Genomic DNA, 16,300 nt, shown 5'->3' with positions numbered 1-16,300 from the left:
TTTTGGATATTATAATATGAATTATTTTATTATGCTTTTATAAGATATATCTATGAAGGTATAACACCCAACTTTTATACTCGTTTTAATTTAAATTTCAAAGTCCGTGACTAATGCGTTCCAATCAATGTTATTCTGAAACACTTCTTGATCCAACCAAATCTTGTAATGCTGTTTAAATTCACCTGATAACTTGACAGGTTTTCCCAAAGCGGTATTGATTGAAAAATCACTTGGTGTAAGTTCGTCATCCTTCAAACAAATAAATATTTTATAAAACATAATATTGATAGTATTAATACTTATTTGTGTAACTGTATAAGTGTAAAATGTTTATGATAAGTTTAGGAATTAGAATTTTCAGGAAATATTGATTTTATTACTAACTTAAAATAAATGGACTATGACTGTGGCTTGAGACTCAAAATCAAAAACTGATGAAATTTACAAATTGATGCCACATAATATATTATCTACATAAATGGTTTTTAATAGCCATTATAAATGGAAATATATCATATGAAGATAATTAAGTATTTTAATCAATTAAAAATGTATTGTACTTACATATTGTTGAGAGTATCGCCGTGCATGGAATTTATCAACTGCCGATCTCAAAAACCGTTCTTCAATTTGAAAATCAGTTGGACGTGCTTCGAGATCTAAATAAAATACAACAACTTATCATTATATATATAAATATATTATTTATATTTGATAAGCTTTTGCAGGTAAATATTCAGAAAGTTAAATTTTTTAATAACTGTTTTTTTTTTGGTATCTACTAATGCAATTGCTATATATATTTATATGAAACAATAAAGTAACAATATTCAAAAAGAAATACTTTAACACTAATTTACAAATACCTATATAAAAATATTAGTAAAGCACTAATAAAAAAGTGGGTTATGTTCTGCTGTATATTAGGTGTTGTATGGGTCACTGTAATGGATGTGTTGAATTTGAATTTTATGATATAAATTATAAAATCATTGTATATGAAAAAAGATTCTGAGTGAACAGATATTAGTAAGTATATTTTATGATATTATTGTGATTAAAATTATTTATTTTACTATTAGATTAGCAGATTAAATTAATTTTTGATAAAAAATTGCATTTAAAAATGGCTTTGTGTGTATACAATATTTATAATAATATACTTTAAAAGTATCAAGAAAAACAAGAATACATTTTTAAATTACAACAAAATAACTAAAATGTTATTCTTTGTTTAATAATATCTAATTTCTTTCAATTTGGAACTTAAAATATCTATTTTAAAAAAAACAGTTACAATACATTTTTAGATTTTTTGGAAACAGTATAAACTACTTATAAATCTTGATTTTTTTTAATTTTGAATTCCTAAGTCTTAAAAGTGGAACATTTAATACATTTTAAACTTAAGGCTTAGAAAAAAATCATGTGCATATGTATGTATTTTAATAATTTTTTAACTATTATTATAACAGCTTATGAGGAACTTTGTAATACATTTTGATAAAAAAAAAAAAATTAAAAATATATTGGAATTTATAGAAAACTAATAAAAAAAAACTTGTCTTAGTCACAGCCACAATGCCGTGAGTATTTAATAATAACCAATCTTAGAGCTTAAATATTATTTAGTATACAGCTGTTTATTACAAGTTACCTATTTTTCTCACAAACATCTAAAAGTAGTTACAATTGTGCCACACTGTTTAAATAATTATAAATGTGAACGAGTAATCCTCCACAGTGGTCACTTAAAATGATTAAACGTTTTTAAAGATCCGTGTAGCCTAATTTTTCTTATTTCAAGATCAGATTTAGAAGTTATCTGAGATGGAAGTGAATCAATCATTCTTTGATCACATTGTATCACATGGTATAAATAACTTAATGTTGATAGTTTGATGTTTTTACCTAAATATTCTTTTTTCATTTTTTAAATACACCATGCACTAGTTTCTGAAGTTCTAATTATATTTCAAAAATAAAATATTTTTTGATGTAATGGTTTTAAATTTAAAAGAAAGTATGTGTTAATGTCAATGTACATAACATAAACATTTTTGAAACAGAATCAAATTGTTAATTAAAAATTAAAAATAGACATGTATTATATTCTAAGATTTTATGATCTATTACATTTTTTTTTGGACAATTATAGTTACCATAAAATAAACTAGAAACTACTATACAATTATTAGCTTCTACAGTAATATAATTATTTTAGTTTTTACCATTTCCATATGCCCAATCGTCATTTAGTCTGTGTCGAACTTTTTGATATATTGTACTCATAGTCTTCATATTAGATTTTCTCCATGCCCGGCCAAGGTATTTTGCTTGCATTTTCAACAGTTTTAAAATGTAAAGTTGCATCATAGCATGTCTTACTTTTAATGATTTTTTCAATATTGGTGCAGATTTAAATATAACTAGCATCTAAGACATATAAAAATTCAATCAAGATTTTTATGAGAATAATGTTGTACTTTAGCTACCATGATTCGTGAGTGTTTCCATTTTGTTATTTTATTCAAGACTCTTAATAAATTAATACAAGAATAAACATTTCTCCATGAACATAACGGAAACTCTCCTATTTCAATGTTGTCTAAAGAAAGATCAGGTCCATCACCAATAACACATGTTGGAAAATCTAGTATTGGAATCCTACAACCATATTAAACCAAATTATTATTAATGAATCAGCAACAAAATTTAAATGTATTACTCACGTATTTTTAGATGATACATAAGATACGAGATTTTGATTCAGAAACTTGATTACAAGTGGTATGCAGTTTGCAAATACTAGATGTTGAGAGATAAACTCAAATTGATAAATATGATTTGCTTTAAAATGTTTCAGTAGTAAAAGCAATATACCACTTATAGCTTTTACAACAATTTCTTTCTGTCTATTGATATCAGTTTCTAGCTTAACCGACTCAGAAAATGACATTCTGTGAAGAAAAATATTATGTTGTTTATAACTATGAACTCATGAAATTAATTATATATTTATTGTGATTTGGTAACATACGGCACATCAACTGGTAATATATCAGCAATTATATTGATTGAATCACTTTTAGCTTTTGAAGTAGGAGATGCAGCCAATAATATTTTCAATAATGCAATCATATGCTGAGGTAAATTTGGCAACATCGCCTAAAATTTTAAAAATTGAATTTAGATTATAAATTATAGTTTAATGCACCATTATTTTGGTTAAATCATTATTAACTCATAAAAATATCACTAACCTGATATAAAACTTCTGCAGGTGTTTGTTCAACATCATCATTGCCCATAATTAAAGGATTTCTTTGAATTGTTTCTTCTTTTTTTATTTGGTAGTCAGCTAATGATGTATACATATACTGAAAATATAATATTCTTTAGATGTTGAACATAAAAAAATAATTTAGTAATATACTTGTTTTAGAATAGCTACACTCTCATGTATGGGATCAGGTAAGCCAATTAATGTCTCAATATCATTGTCCAATTTAAAACCAAGAAATTTAATTCTTGTCTGGTCCAAAAAAAATTGTAAGTCTTTATGACGAACTTTAGGGACCCATGGTAGGCCTTTTATCACCAATGGTGTTGGTGGTGTCTGTGGCCTATAATCATTTATTTCTTGAATATTTTTCATACTAGAAATATCATCCATTCCTAGTTGCTGATCTTCATAGTCTTGTAAATCTTCATCATTCTGATAGGATAAATCCATAACTACAAGAGATTCGTCTAATGAACTCTGTTTTATTAGGCCCTAAAAAAAGTTAACAAAATTAAAATTATTGTTGAAAAATATCATGCAAAATATTCTTTAAAATTAGTATTTAATACTCTTAACATAAAACTATATCTAAACATTATGTGATGCTCATAAATACTGAATATGAATACCAACTAGTTTAGGTAATATTATAATCTTTGAAAAGGGAAGGTTATAGATATTTATTTAAAATTTCAAAAACCATTAGTTATTAAATATAATAATATACTTATCATAATATGTGTACTCGTATATTAATTTAAATAGTAAATTAAATTCAGAAAATTTTTTAAAATACAATTACTTTGTCAATATAATGTAGCATGGATTTTTTTATAAGTGCTATTTATTTAAATAAAATAGAACCAATTAAAACCAATAAACATTAATAATTTCATACTTTTTGAATATTGGTTTCATTATTAGAAGAAGAACTACAAATTCACCGTTTTTATAACACAATAACATTTATCACTTTAAATTCATTATGTTAGCTAATGTAATTTACTATGAATAAACAATTTACTAATTCAAATCTTTTCAGAACAAATAAAATACATAATATAAAATATCTTTGTTAAATCCATATAGGGGCCAGGAGGTATAATTAATTTATAAAGTAGTTGTATTGGTTGTAGTTTGTTCCAATTGTTATAATTTTTAGAATACATTAAGATATATATTGTAAATATTATGATCATACTATATAATATAGTTGAGACAAATAACTGGAACACATTCTAATTTATCATGTTATATTAAATACAGTAGCACCTTGATAAGTCAAAATTCAAGGGTAATTAAATTTTTCAACTTGTCGAGGTTTTCGACTTACTAAGGTAAGATTCCTAGATTAGGCAAGGAAACAGTATTTATTTTGACTTATCAAGGTTCCACTGTACCTTACAATATTTTTAAATATTTAAGTTATATATTTCAGATTTCAAGTATTAAGTAAAATTTCATTACATATTCTTGTGGTTTGGGGTCAAAAATCTTTATAAGTTCAATATTTTTAACTACTTTGTTTTTTCAAAATATTTTAATTGAATTAGTTGTTTCTAATACATATAAAATAACTATTAAATTGAACACGTGCTGTCGTCCAAGGCATATTTACACAAATCGTATGTTTGCGTAAGAATCATATATTAATTCTTATTATTTCTGTATTACAAATAAGAAATCCAAAATCATAAATATTTTTTTGAGTTGAAATAACTCATCTTTATCATATTTTTACCCACTTTATTTAATAACCCAAATGTATTCATATTTTAATGTTTATAATATTATATAGGTATTAAACTGAATTTAATAAATTTTTTATACGTCAAATAAGCATGATTAATAATATTTAAATTGAGAGTTGAAAAATTATAACTTATTCATATTAATTAATATGTACACATAACTCATAATTATTAACAAATTAGGTACAGCAGTTGTGTAATTAATGACTGTGCACATAATAAATACAATATACATTATGACATTGACAAAACGGCACAAAAACAAAACCATAATTCTTTAGTGATTTTCCAATGATTATGATTTTATGACAAATAGTCAGCACTATTTAAATTTACCTCTTCGCAAATGCTAAGAGAAGTAGAATCACCAGTTAATCGGTATGATAACGCATTTAAATTATACGCCATCTATGAAATAATCAATTATTTTTTTCAAATTTAGGTACCAACTAAGAAACGGGTCAAACTCTTTAGTATGAAATGAGATATATTTAAACTAACAATTTTGTATTTATAGGATTGTATGATCATAATCAATAATATTATTGTTGTTAGTATAATTAATAAATTACTAAATGAAAATAATAAATTTTAACAATGGTATTAAAAAATAAAAAACTGATGATAGGCATTGTAGCCAAATCTATCTTTTTTTGAAATTCAGGAAATGGAAACAAATTGTTCATACTGTGAAATATATAAAATATCTGGTTAAATTATCACTCCAGTGGGACATTGTGAAATTTTTCAACGTCATTTGTTGTTAAAATAAAATTTGTATCTAGTGGCATGTTGTATATTTTCAGAATAATAATTGAAATATGTGAATATAGTATATATTGAGATCTATCCAGCAACATTTGAATATCATATTATATTAAAATAAATAAAATCTACACATTTCAGATTTTTAGATTATTGTGTAAATATTATTGAATACAATAATTAATATAATAATTAATAATCAATAACTATATGCATGAAACTATCCAAGTTGTAAAATTGTATCAGGAGTTTAGGGGGTTTTTAAGTTGTTAATTTAAAAGTGTTTATAAAACCAAACAATGTGCTTGTTTTGAAGATAGCATTAAATATTACAGCTGTTGTCATAACTAATTGTTCTACTAAAAAAATGAAATTGGTTCATCCACTTAAAATTGTTTTATGAATAATATGATAAATTATCATTTTTACCAAATTTAATAGTTTGTGGAATACACTTTTTTGTTTATCTCGCATTCAAAATTTAATAAATTAATTTTCAACAAAAAAATGTATTTTTTATATTAATCACAATATATTTTATTATATAATAAATTAACTATGACCTATGAAACCATCATCTTAATATCAATCACACTAGTATCATGCACCAAGATGAGTAAAGCAAAAGGAATGCCAAACACCCAGAATATGTAATTAATGGCTCTGTTTTAATTTTTAAAATTGATTGGTAATTGAATTTTTGCTAAAAAAAATCAAATGCAAAATATTAAGTAATATGAGATCAAATTTTTAATATATCAAATAGTTGTTTTAAACTTTTTTAATCAGGGCACACTATCTTCATAACATTTTAACGGCACATGACCTACATATCCATTAACATTTTAAGATCTTTTTTTTAGTCATTAATTAATAGTTTTTACATAAAATTAGATAGTAAATAAAATAAAATAATAGAGGATATTGTAATTATATTTTATTACTAAATTACTTATTATGTAGGTAGCTTTAATGAGAAGTATGTTCTTGATAGGTGTTACAAATATTTGACAGACATAATACCCGCATTTCATCTTCCACTTAAATTAATTTTTCCCCTTTCTTATTTTTTATGTTTGTAGTGCTGAAAACTCCTGGCCGTAAAGATGTGAAATTGAGAATGGCCAGATAATAGTCAGTGATTTTTCTTATATTTCTGGATATTCTTCAAAAAACATATATTCAGAATTTATAAAGGATATACACTTCAAATTTCACTGCCATGTACAAATATATATATATTTTTTTTAATTGAGCTTGAGCCCTTACTAAGGCCATTAGCTAACAAATATATTTAATTGAACCGAGATTTTGATCTTCAGCAAGTTTTAGTTTGGATATCAATTATATTAGAAATGTATAAATTGTACTAAGGTTCAATACTAGTATAAGATAACTGATTTTGATTGGTTTCTTTTTACCAATTGTAAATTAGTTCTATTTTCGTATATCACAATTTAATTAAATTGTTCAATACAAAAAAAAACATAACGGCACCCATTTGAAAATCACTATTATAACATATAACAAAGTATGCATTTAAATAACTTAAATTATTTTGAATATAAGAAATTAAAAAATAAATAAAAATAAAGATATCAGTGATTGATACAAATATGATAATTATCAATTTACTTATGTAATTTGGTAGGAAATACAATGACAGTAAAAAAAATCAATTTGTTTATAATTTATTAAATCAAAATTATGAAATTTAAAAAAAAAGATCTAAACATATATTTAAAGCAATATTTCTCATTAATATATTATCAAAAAATAATTAAGTTGAAATATTACATGATATTTTACTTACTCTCTTTTGACGTGTACCACGTTTTTGTGCATTCATCATATCTGTGGAACTTGGCGGTGGTGAAGATGACCGCATCGATTTGATTATTTCAATTGGATCTTCTTGAAGTTCTGGTAATTCTACATTTTTTCGGTATTCATCTAACAAACATTTGTTCTTTATAAATAAGAACATTTTAAATATGAAAAATACATACTTTTTAAATTAGCCAATTTGTCCATTCCACCGAGTAAAACTAAAATTAACTTCCACAACAACAATAAAACTTTTTTCATTGGATAATATGATGCCAGTCCACTGCAAAATCTAGTAATCATTCCTAATAGTTTTACTATTAAATGGTCTTCTGTATAAGGTAAGCCTAAAATTTAAATATAGAATTTTAAATAGAGTCCTACGTAGTTTTTTTAATAACTTTATAGCAAAATACAATTTACTTACCTATATCTAATAACAGATTTTCTCTAAATTCTTTGAATTCAACATCTGTTTCAAATTCTGACACTCTAAGTACTTCAATAAATGTGTACAACACATTCAAAATGATTCTTAAATTTGTAGAATCTGTACAATTAATTTGAGTTTTTCGATGAAATTGTACTGATCTAAAACAATAAATAAATAAATTATAGTTCTAGATTTACAATATAAGGTTATCGATAATATGTGTATCATACTCTATTTCCATATTCAGCAGATTTACAAATATATTATAAACACCAAATTTATATAAAAAAAGTATATTTTCTTTGGCATTAGTCTGCTGATCTTTATCTGATTGACATTCCGCCCAACATCCCTAGAAATAATATATTTAACTTAATAACATATTTAATTATCATACAACATTGTATCTCATGAAAAAAGTCTACCAACTTGCAACAAATATAATACACATCTGGCTGCATTCATCCGTTTTGTTTTGTCCGATACTTCTAATGAATCAAGCAGTCTAGATGCGACTATATTTTTATTTTCTATACTTAAATTATGCCATGATGGTTTAAAGTCCAATGCTTTCATTACTCTTTCAAATTCCTAATTAAAATATTTTCAATTATAATTATTAATATTATATTATAGAACTCGTAGAAAACTCGTAGTAACTCATAGAAAATATACATAAATAGGGCATTATGTCTTTAAGATCCATTCTAAATTACTCAATGGCGTATATGAGGGGGGCAACAGGGGCATTTCCACCTCCCCTCTAAACCATAGTAATTGATGATTTCCATTGAATCATATTTTGTACATAGCCTACATTAGTTTTAATACATTCTGGTTTTAACCTATTCATTTTTAGAATAAAATATAGGAATAATAATTATTATCATTAGGCATTAATAATTATTTAGGTTCACTTCTAACTGAACTCTCGCTGAACAGCACATACAATTTTAGTGACAGACTAAAATTTTGTCCACTATTCAGAGGTTTGACTGTAGTAGTATAGTATTAATATAGTATTATTATTTTTTAGATTATTTGTGTATAATATTTTGTAGTAAATTGTTATGGGTACCTATGTTCAAAAACTAAAGTCTAAGATAATGTACATTTATTTCTATGTGGAATTCATTGATTTATGGATGATGCGATCATAACTTTTTGTCAGGTCATATAAATCATTTAAGTATGTAAATAATATAACCTATGTATATTTTTCTATGATTGACTTGAAATTTACGAATTAATTTTGTTGACATGTTTTATTCACTTATTTACATTATTTTGAGCATTATTATACATTTCTACTATCCAAACAATAAATTAAAATAAATGTAATACTTAAAAAATGTAGCTACTAATTTAATATATAAAAATATATGAAAAAATTAAAAACAAAGTATTTTTAAACAATAAAAAAAGATCAATTTTTGAAAACTTTGAATTATAACCTCAAGGCTACTCGACATTGCTTTTTTACACTATTGGATATCTCTACTTTTAACTGATACTAAAAACTAAATTGTAATAAATAAAACCTAATAATTAAAAAAATATTCAAAATTTTCCATTTAATAGAATTATTAAACACATTTTATGTTATACTTAAATTTTAATACACTTATATTAGTAGATATATAGATCATTTATGTACAAAGATATTAAGCTAATATAAAGCGGGAGACGACTCTCTTATAGGTATTAGTAATTTTGTAAAGTAACAACTATCAATTGTAATTAAAAAGGACTGTTAATCACATTTATTTCATAACGGCATTCAACATTTTCTGATAATATTTTAATTTTTACAATACTATTTGGATTATAATGATGTTTTTAAGGATATGAACATGAATAAAATGATCTAATATATTATATAGCTCTAAGCCTTAAAAGAACATGATACCCGCATGTGTTGTCTCCATCTTACAAGTGCGTAACATAACAAATTTCATATGCTCAGCAGAACACGTGTTGCTATGTTAGTTTAAAAATTAGACCGAATTGACTTCTCATAAAATGTAAAGGTAAGATTATTAACTAGGCAACCTCATGGGTTTTTTATTATATTTTAATTTTAATGCGAGTTATGAGTATTTTAAAATTGTAAATTGTTTGAACATCTTAAAATACACATAACTCCTTAACTTTAAAATTAAAATATATTAAAATGCCCACGAGCTTGTCTAGATAATAATCTTACCTTTAGATTTTATAAAAGGTCAATTCGCTCTAATTTTTAAATTAACGAAGCTACATGTGTTCTGCTGAGCATAAAATTTGCTATGTTACGCACTTGTAAGACGGAGAAAACACATGCAGGTATCACGTCCTCTTAATAATAATAAATAGTTTTAACTGTAAGGATTTTTTATACATATTATTTAAATTTTTAATTACCTGAATATTGGTCTGGTAATCTTCTAACTCAGAATAACTATACAGTTCTGCCATTTCACAGAGGTGAGTATCTGTATCCCCATAGTTATACTCAAGATCAGGACAGTCAGATTCTTCCTGAATAAAAGTATTAACTAATATATTAAGTAGCTGACAAATACCCAAAGGCTAAAATATAATTTTCTTACTTCTGAATCTTGTTTCTGCTTTCTGCCCATGGAGTCTTTTAGTTTTGGAGTATTTCGTTTACCATTGCCAAAAACATCCATTATAAAACAATATCAAATATAATATAAGTATCACAAAATTATTAAAGAATGTCAATGGTATTGCATGTAATATAGTATTCCACAAAATCGAGAACCATTTTTTAAATCTGTTAACATTAAACAAAAAATAATTTTACAAAATATACTAAATACAATAAAGATTCAATGAAATGTAAACAAAATACAAGCTACCTAATACGACAACAAAAATTACCAATAGTTTTAAAACTGTTACTATCCAAAATGAATAAAGATATACTGAAATTACAACATCTTTTGTAAACTAATAAAATACTTCTAAATTATAATGTATTCGAACATAAAATTAAAATTATAATAAGTATTGTTGTAAATAATAAAATAGTTAATGAAAAGATTGTTATCAATATTCATTATTTATGTTATCATCTTGGACGTAATATCATAGATCTATCTTTACACAATAAATATTATATTTTATTTTATTCGTTTATGGTTATCACTTAAGAAGTATCAATTCACAGGTTTCTAATATTATAGAGTAGACTAATAAAATATAGTGTATTAGTGTATAGATATATTAGAATGAAATGTTAGTCCCCTGAAATTTTAATGGATTTCAGCTTATGCTAATGACCATAAACCAACTATAATACAACTACAGCTGAGCTGCTGCGACTATACTAAGATATTGATAAGAATACATCGTTCGGTTTATTGGTTATTACTTATTACTTATTAGTTAGTTATTTGGAGTAATCTATTTTGGATTAGCTTACACACGATATACTTGTCTATGTTTTGGAGTACATTTAATAAAGTAGAATACACCTAGGTACTAATCATTTTCAAATGCACCTCAGGGCTGGACCACCTGGACCGTGCTAATTACTTTACTACATAGTACATATTATAATATTCTGTATTTCTGTGATATAAATTGTACAGAAGACTGTACACCTATCAATTACGTAACCACCAAAGATAGGTATAACGATACATCACATAGTTTACATACTACAGTAGTCAGCAGCTAACACCCTTAAAAGCTAAGTTATTATCCTTATTATTTCATAATTCATAGGTAGGTAGTTCTTACTTTATTGGTATTTACTACTCACGTATATCTTAATTCTTGCCAACTATTAACACTTTAACAGTAAATATTAACAACACCAATGATTGGACAAGATTGGTTACTGATTACAGCATTACAATTTACAACATAGGCACGATTTATGCATTAATTTAAAATGCCCATTAACAAATAAGCAAATTTCTAAGTTTTTGTGACCTAATTAATAGTATTCTTGTTTCATTTTATTCTGATATGTAGAAATTGATATAAGTACATAACATATATCATTAACAAATTACTTATTTAAGCAAACACCAAAACAATAGGTTATAATGTTATATTGATCTATTTTGGACTCTGGTAGGTACCTACTTAAAATTAATATCGTAAATAAATGTATTTAAATATAATATTGTGTTAATATAAGTGGCATCAAATTATCAGAATTCAAATGAGATCCTCTAGAGAATCCTCTAATTGGCGCAACAGAATTAATTAGTAATGATCATGAATTTTCTTCATCGTATGAAGGTAATATTAGGTAATCATGGTTAAATTGTAACCACAAATGAGGCAATAATTATAAAAGGCGTCCGCCAGGGTACTGAAACAAATAAGCAACAATATACCAGTTGCCAACACAAGTCCTGCATTTTGGTGATGACAAGTTTGAGGACCAACGGAGCCCGTTTGGTAACTCTGAATTCTGAAGGTAGTTAGTGACTTCACGGATCGGCAAGACGTAGGTATACTTATCAACTTGTGTATCGTTAGGAAAATGGGGAGTGGCTGTGGGCCTGTGGAAAATGGCAATGTGTGGCGGATGTTCCGTTTCGGAAGCCGACGCTTCGCGATCGACGGCCGTTGATACACCCATGTCAAAAATGTCATGGATACACCGACGGTCAGCTAACGCTATCTATTGGAAACGATGATCGCCATTCGGAACCGTCTGGTGTCTAGTACTTTAGTGCAGGGGTCGGTATAATGTGGTATTATACTGGATTATGGCCTTCATAGTAATTTTACGTGGCCCGCGAATAAAATTTATAATTTGTATAAAAATCACAAACCAAGATAGTATGGACTGGCAACTCCGAAAGGCTAACATGTTTTTTGGTAGATACATTGTTAAATTAATAAATCTAACAGTTTTAAACTTAAATAAACTGAATTTGATATGAATACATATACATTTTTGTGGCCGTGAAAAAATTTAATTTATTTTTTGGCCCTTGACATGAAAAAGGTTCCGACCACTGCTCTATTGCCATTGCGACGAGTCGGTCGATCAGCCGGAGTCAGTCGGTCGGTCGCGCTATACCTAGTACTCGCATATTGTGGAGTTATTATTATTATTATTATTATTATTAGGTAGCATGAGCGTACTCAATCAAGTTGGTACCTACTTTTGGGGGTTAAAAGTAAAAAAATCACAATATTTTTCAAATGCGTCAAGAAAACAAACAAAAATTAAGGAAAAACTAAGATTTTATGCGCAAAACCAGTTTATAAAAAAAATTGATTTGTTTTTTAGTAACTTAAAAAAAATAACCGAATACAGATGCAATTTTCACTGAATGTTTATATTAGCAATTTCTATGCACCATAATATAGTTGAAATATTGCATAAGAAAATTTTTAGTTTTATTAGTTTTTTTTTTTAACTATTGTCAATTGTTGTAAATTCTCATACAACGAATTTCTTATTTTATCGTTGTTCAAAAAATAATAAATATTGGTACTTGAAATTTTCATCAAATGTTTATTTTATAATTTTCTATACATAGTAAAATTTTTAAAATATTGAGACTCGTTTTGAATTATTATTTAAAGACATTTTAAAATTAAAATTTTTTTGTTTTTAATTTTACAAATGTCAATACTATTATTCATTGAGTAAAAAATCTTTAGAACGTAATAAAAGGTTCCTCATAAGTATAGTTATAATAGCAGTTGAGATGTATTAAAGATTCATAGCATGATTTTTTTATAAATATTTAAAATTTGGATTCTGGCAGTATTTATTAAAATCTCCAAAATTTTCAAATTATTTTATTGTTAAAAAACTATAAAATGAAGATTTTCAAGAAGAAAAATTAGATACTTATAGATATGGAATAGTTACGTACTGTCTCGTATCGAAGTAGAGTTCGATATGGCGATACTTTTGCGGTGCGTATCGCTATTATATATTGCACATGTATATAACTTCTTGAATGGTCTTGAACATAAATTTCTTCCTTGAAAATCTTGAATGTTCATTTTTATAGATAAGGATTGAGAATTTAAATCAATGATTCTCATAAATAGTTCATATTGTAACTAAACAATCTAAAAAATATAATATAACCACTATAATTTTTTACAGTCATTTTAAGTTCAAATTTGAACGAAATAACATGATAAAACTAGTGGAATAACGATGTTAGTTATTTTATTGTAATTTAAAAATATTATTCCTGGCTCCTATTGAAATTTTTAAAATATATTATTATATTTTAAACACACAAATACATAATGACATTTTCAAGTGTAATTTTTTTTGTCAAAAATTAATTTATCCTACTGTTTTACTCATAGGCGCAAATAACGTTTGGGATTTGGGGGCTAAAGCCTTATACTTTGATAATATTGAATAAGCTTAAAACAAAATGTAGGAAATGTTTGGGGGGGGGGCTATGAACATTTTTGAGAGGGCTTAGCCCCTAAAGCCTCCCCTATTTGCGCCTATGGTTGTACTTGTGCCTAATAGAAAAATAAATTACTTTAATCACAATAATATCATCAAATATACTCAGTATTCCTTCCTATTACTGTACAGAAGAGAAATAGGTACCCACTTACCCAATTGATATAAATTTAAAGAGTCTAAGGTTATTCGTTTTTGAATAAATTACAACAAAATAAGAAAATCACTACATGACAAATCGAGTGAAGATCGAATGTTGTAAAAATATAAATTTAAAACGCTTATAAAAATTTAATTTCAATTTCTTATAGACATTTTTTTTTGATAAGAGTAGATAACCTTTTAAGGAATTTTGTATTACATTTCAAAATCTTAGATTTAAAAAGAAAATTTTTAGGAATTTCTAATTCAAAATAATCTGCAGATTTTCGTGATTTTTACGCCTTTTGTCAAAATTCGACTTTAAATGCTTATTTTAGGGAGTGTCATTGATGAATGGCTTCTCACATCTCGTGTTTCATATAAATATATTATATGCTTATGTTAGTTCTCCTTTTTTAGATTTATGAATGTATAATATCGGTATATATTATGTAGTTGCACTCACTACCACAGTACCACATGTACTCATTGTGCTTTTTAGATTGAATATTTCAAATAAAAAAAAAAAAAAAATGCTTATTTAATATAATTGTGACTATAGATTTTCAATATTCTTCAAATGTCATTGTAACAATATATTAAGCATTTTTACCCAACAAATAACATTTTATTGACATTCATAGAAAAAAACCTAAAAAAAATTGTAAACTGAAAATGTCCGTAAACAGTTCAAAACAAATCAAAATATATTGAAAATTGTATCATGTATAGAAAATGCTAATATAAACAACTAGTGAAAATTTCATTTTAGGTAATTTGTTTCAGAGCTATGCCAAAAACCAAAATCGATTTCGTCAAAAACTGATTTTGCGTAAAAATTCCCGTTTTTCCTGGCACTTTTGAAAACTATTGGGAATTTTAACCTCCTGAATTTTGATTTTGACCTCCTGAATGCCCCAGACAGTGTTGAGACTTATCTAGATAATTATTTAGTTATCTTTTATCTTATCTAGATAAATAGTTGCGTTTTATCTAAATAGTTATCTAAGATAAAAAATTCATCCATTTAGATAAATTCGTCTCTATACAAAAAAATGAATTACACTTTTTATTGTCAATTTATATTTTTGATAATTAATACTTTAAATTTGAATTGTCGTCATCTCAGTAAAATAATTGTATGTTCATAATAATATTATATAAAAGGTACCTATTATTTATTATCAGTGATGGGAAAGTTCTTTCTAAAAATGAATTAGTTCAAGTTCAAGTTCAAGACATTAAATATGAACTAGTTCAAATTCTAGTTCATAGTTTTTAGAATGAACTAGTTCAAGTTCTAGTTCAAATTCTAGTTCAGTAGTTTATAGTTTTTAAAATGATATAAAATTATAAAAGTTACTAAAGAAAATAAAATAAAAAATACTTAAGTTAGAAATAAAAAAAAAATACGTGGAAATACGTGCGACTGCCGACTATGCGTCGAAACCGGCGATTTTTATTAGTATACATCAGACAATAATTCGTGTGAACATGTTAGTCTTGGGAATGTTATTTATAAAACTTTATTGTATTATGTCAAGTTACAACAGAATTATAATAATATACCATACATGGTATATCAACTATTCTTATCGGCGATCAAAAAAAAAAACAATATCCTTACTAAAAATAAACAAAATTAAAAACAAACTATTTCTTTTGAGAATGAA

The 16,300-nt window shown here is 25.5% G+C and overlaps 1 protein-coding gene across 1 annotated transcript; it reads right to left on the bottom strand.

The window, feature by feature from the left end:
- Positions 1-11,116, bottom strand: LOC100165141 (striatin-interacting protein 1). Its single transcript, XM_001945220.4, has 16 exons — positions 10,930-11,116; positions 10,657-10,844; positions 10,469-10,585; positions 8,495-8,656; positions 8,296-8,417; positions 8,060-8,223; positions 7,815-7,979; positions 7,619-7,758; positions 3,440-3,781; positions 3,267-3,383; positions 3,044-3,171; positions 2,736-2,963; positions 2,499-2,670; positions 2,235-2,439; positions 568-662; positions 1-252 (listed from the first exon to the last, which is right to left on the bottom strand). The coding sequence occupies exons 2-16, from the start codon at positions 10,735-10,737 to the stop codon at positions 91-93; spliced, it is 2,400 nt and encodes a 799-aa protein (XP_001945255.1). The 5' UTR covers positions 10,738-10,844; positions 10,930-11,116; the 3' UTR covers positions 1-90.
- Positions 11,117-16,300: the final 5,184 nt, after the last annotated feature.

The sequence above is a fragment of the Acyrthosiphon pisum genome, chromosome X (assembly GCF_005508785.2).
Source record: "Acyrthosiphon pisum isolate AL4f chromosome X, pea_aphid_22Mar2018_4r6ur, whole genome shotgun sequence".
NCBI lineage: Eukaryota > Metazoa > Arthropoda > Insecta > Hemiptera > Aphididae > Acyrthosiphon > Acyrthosiphon pisum.
Note: the sequence above shows the minus strand (reverse complement) of the source record. Positions and strands in the feature narration are given on the sequence as shown.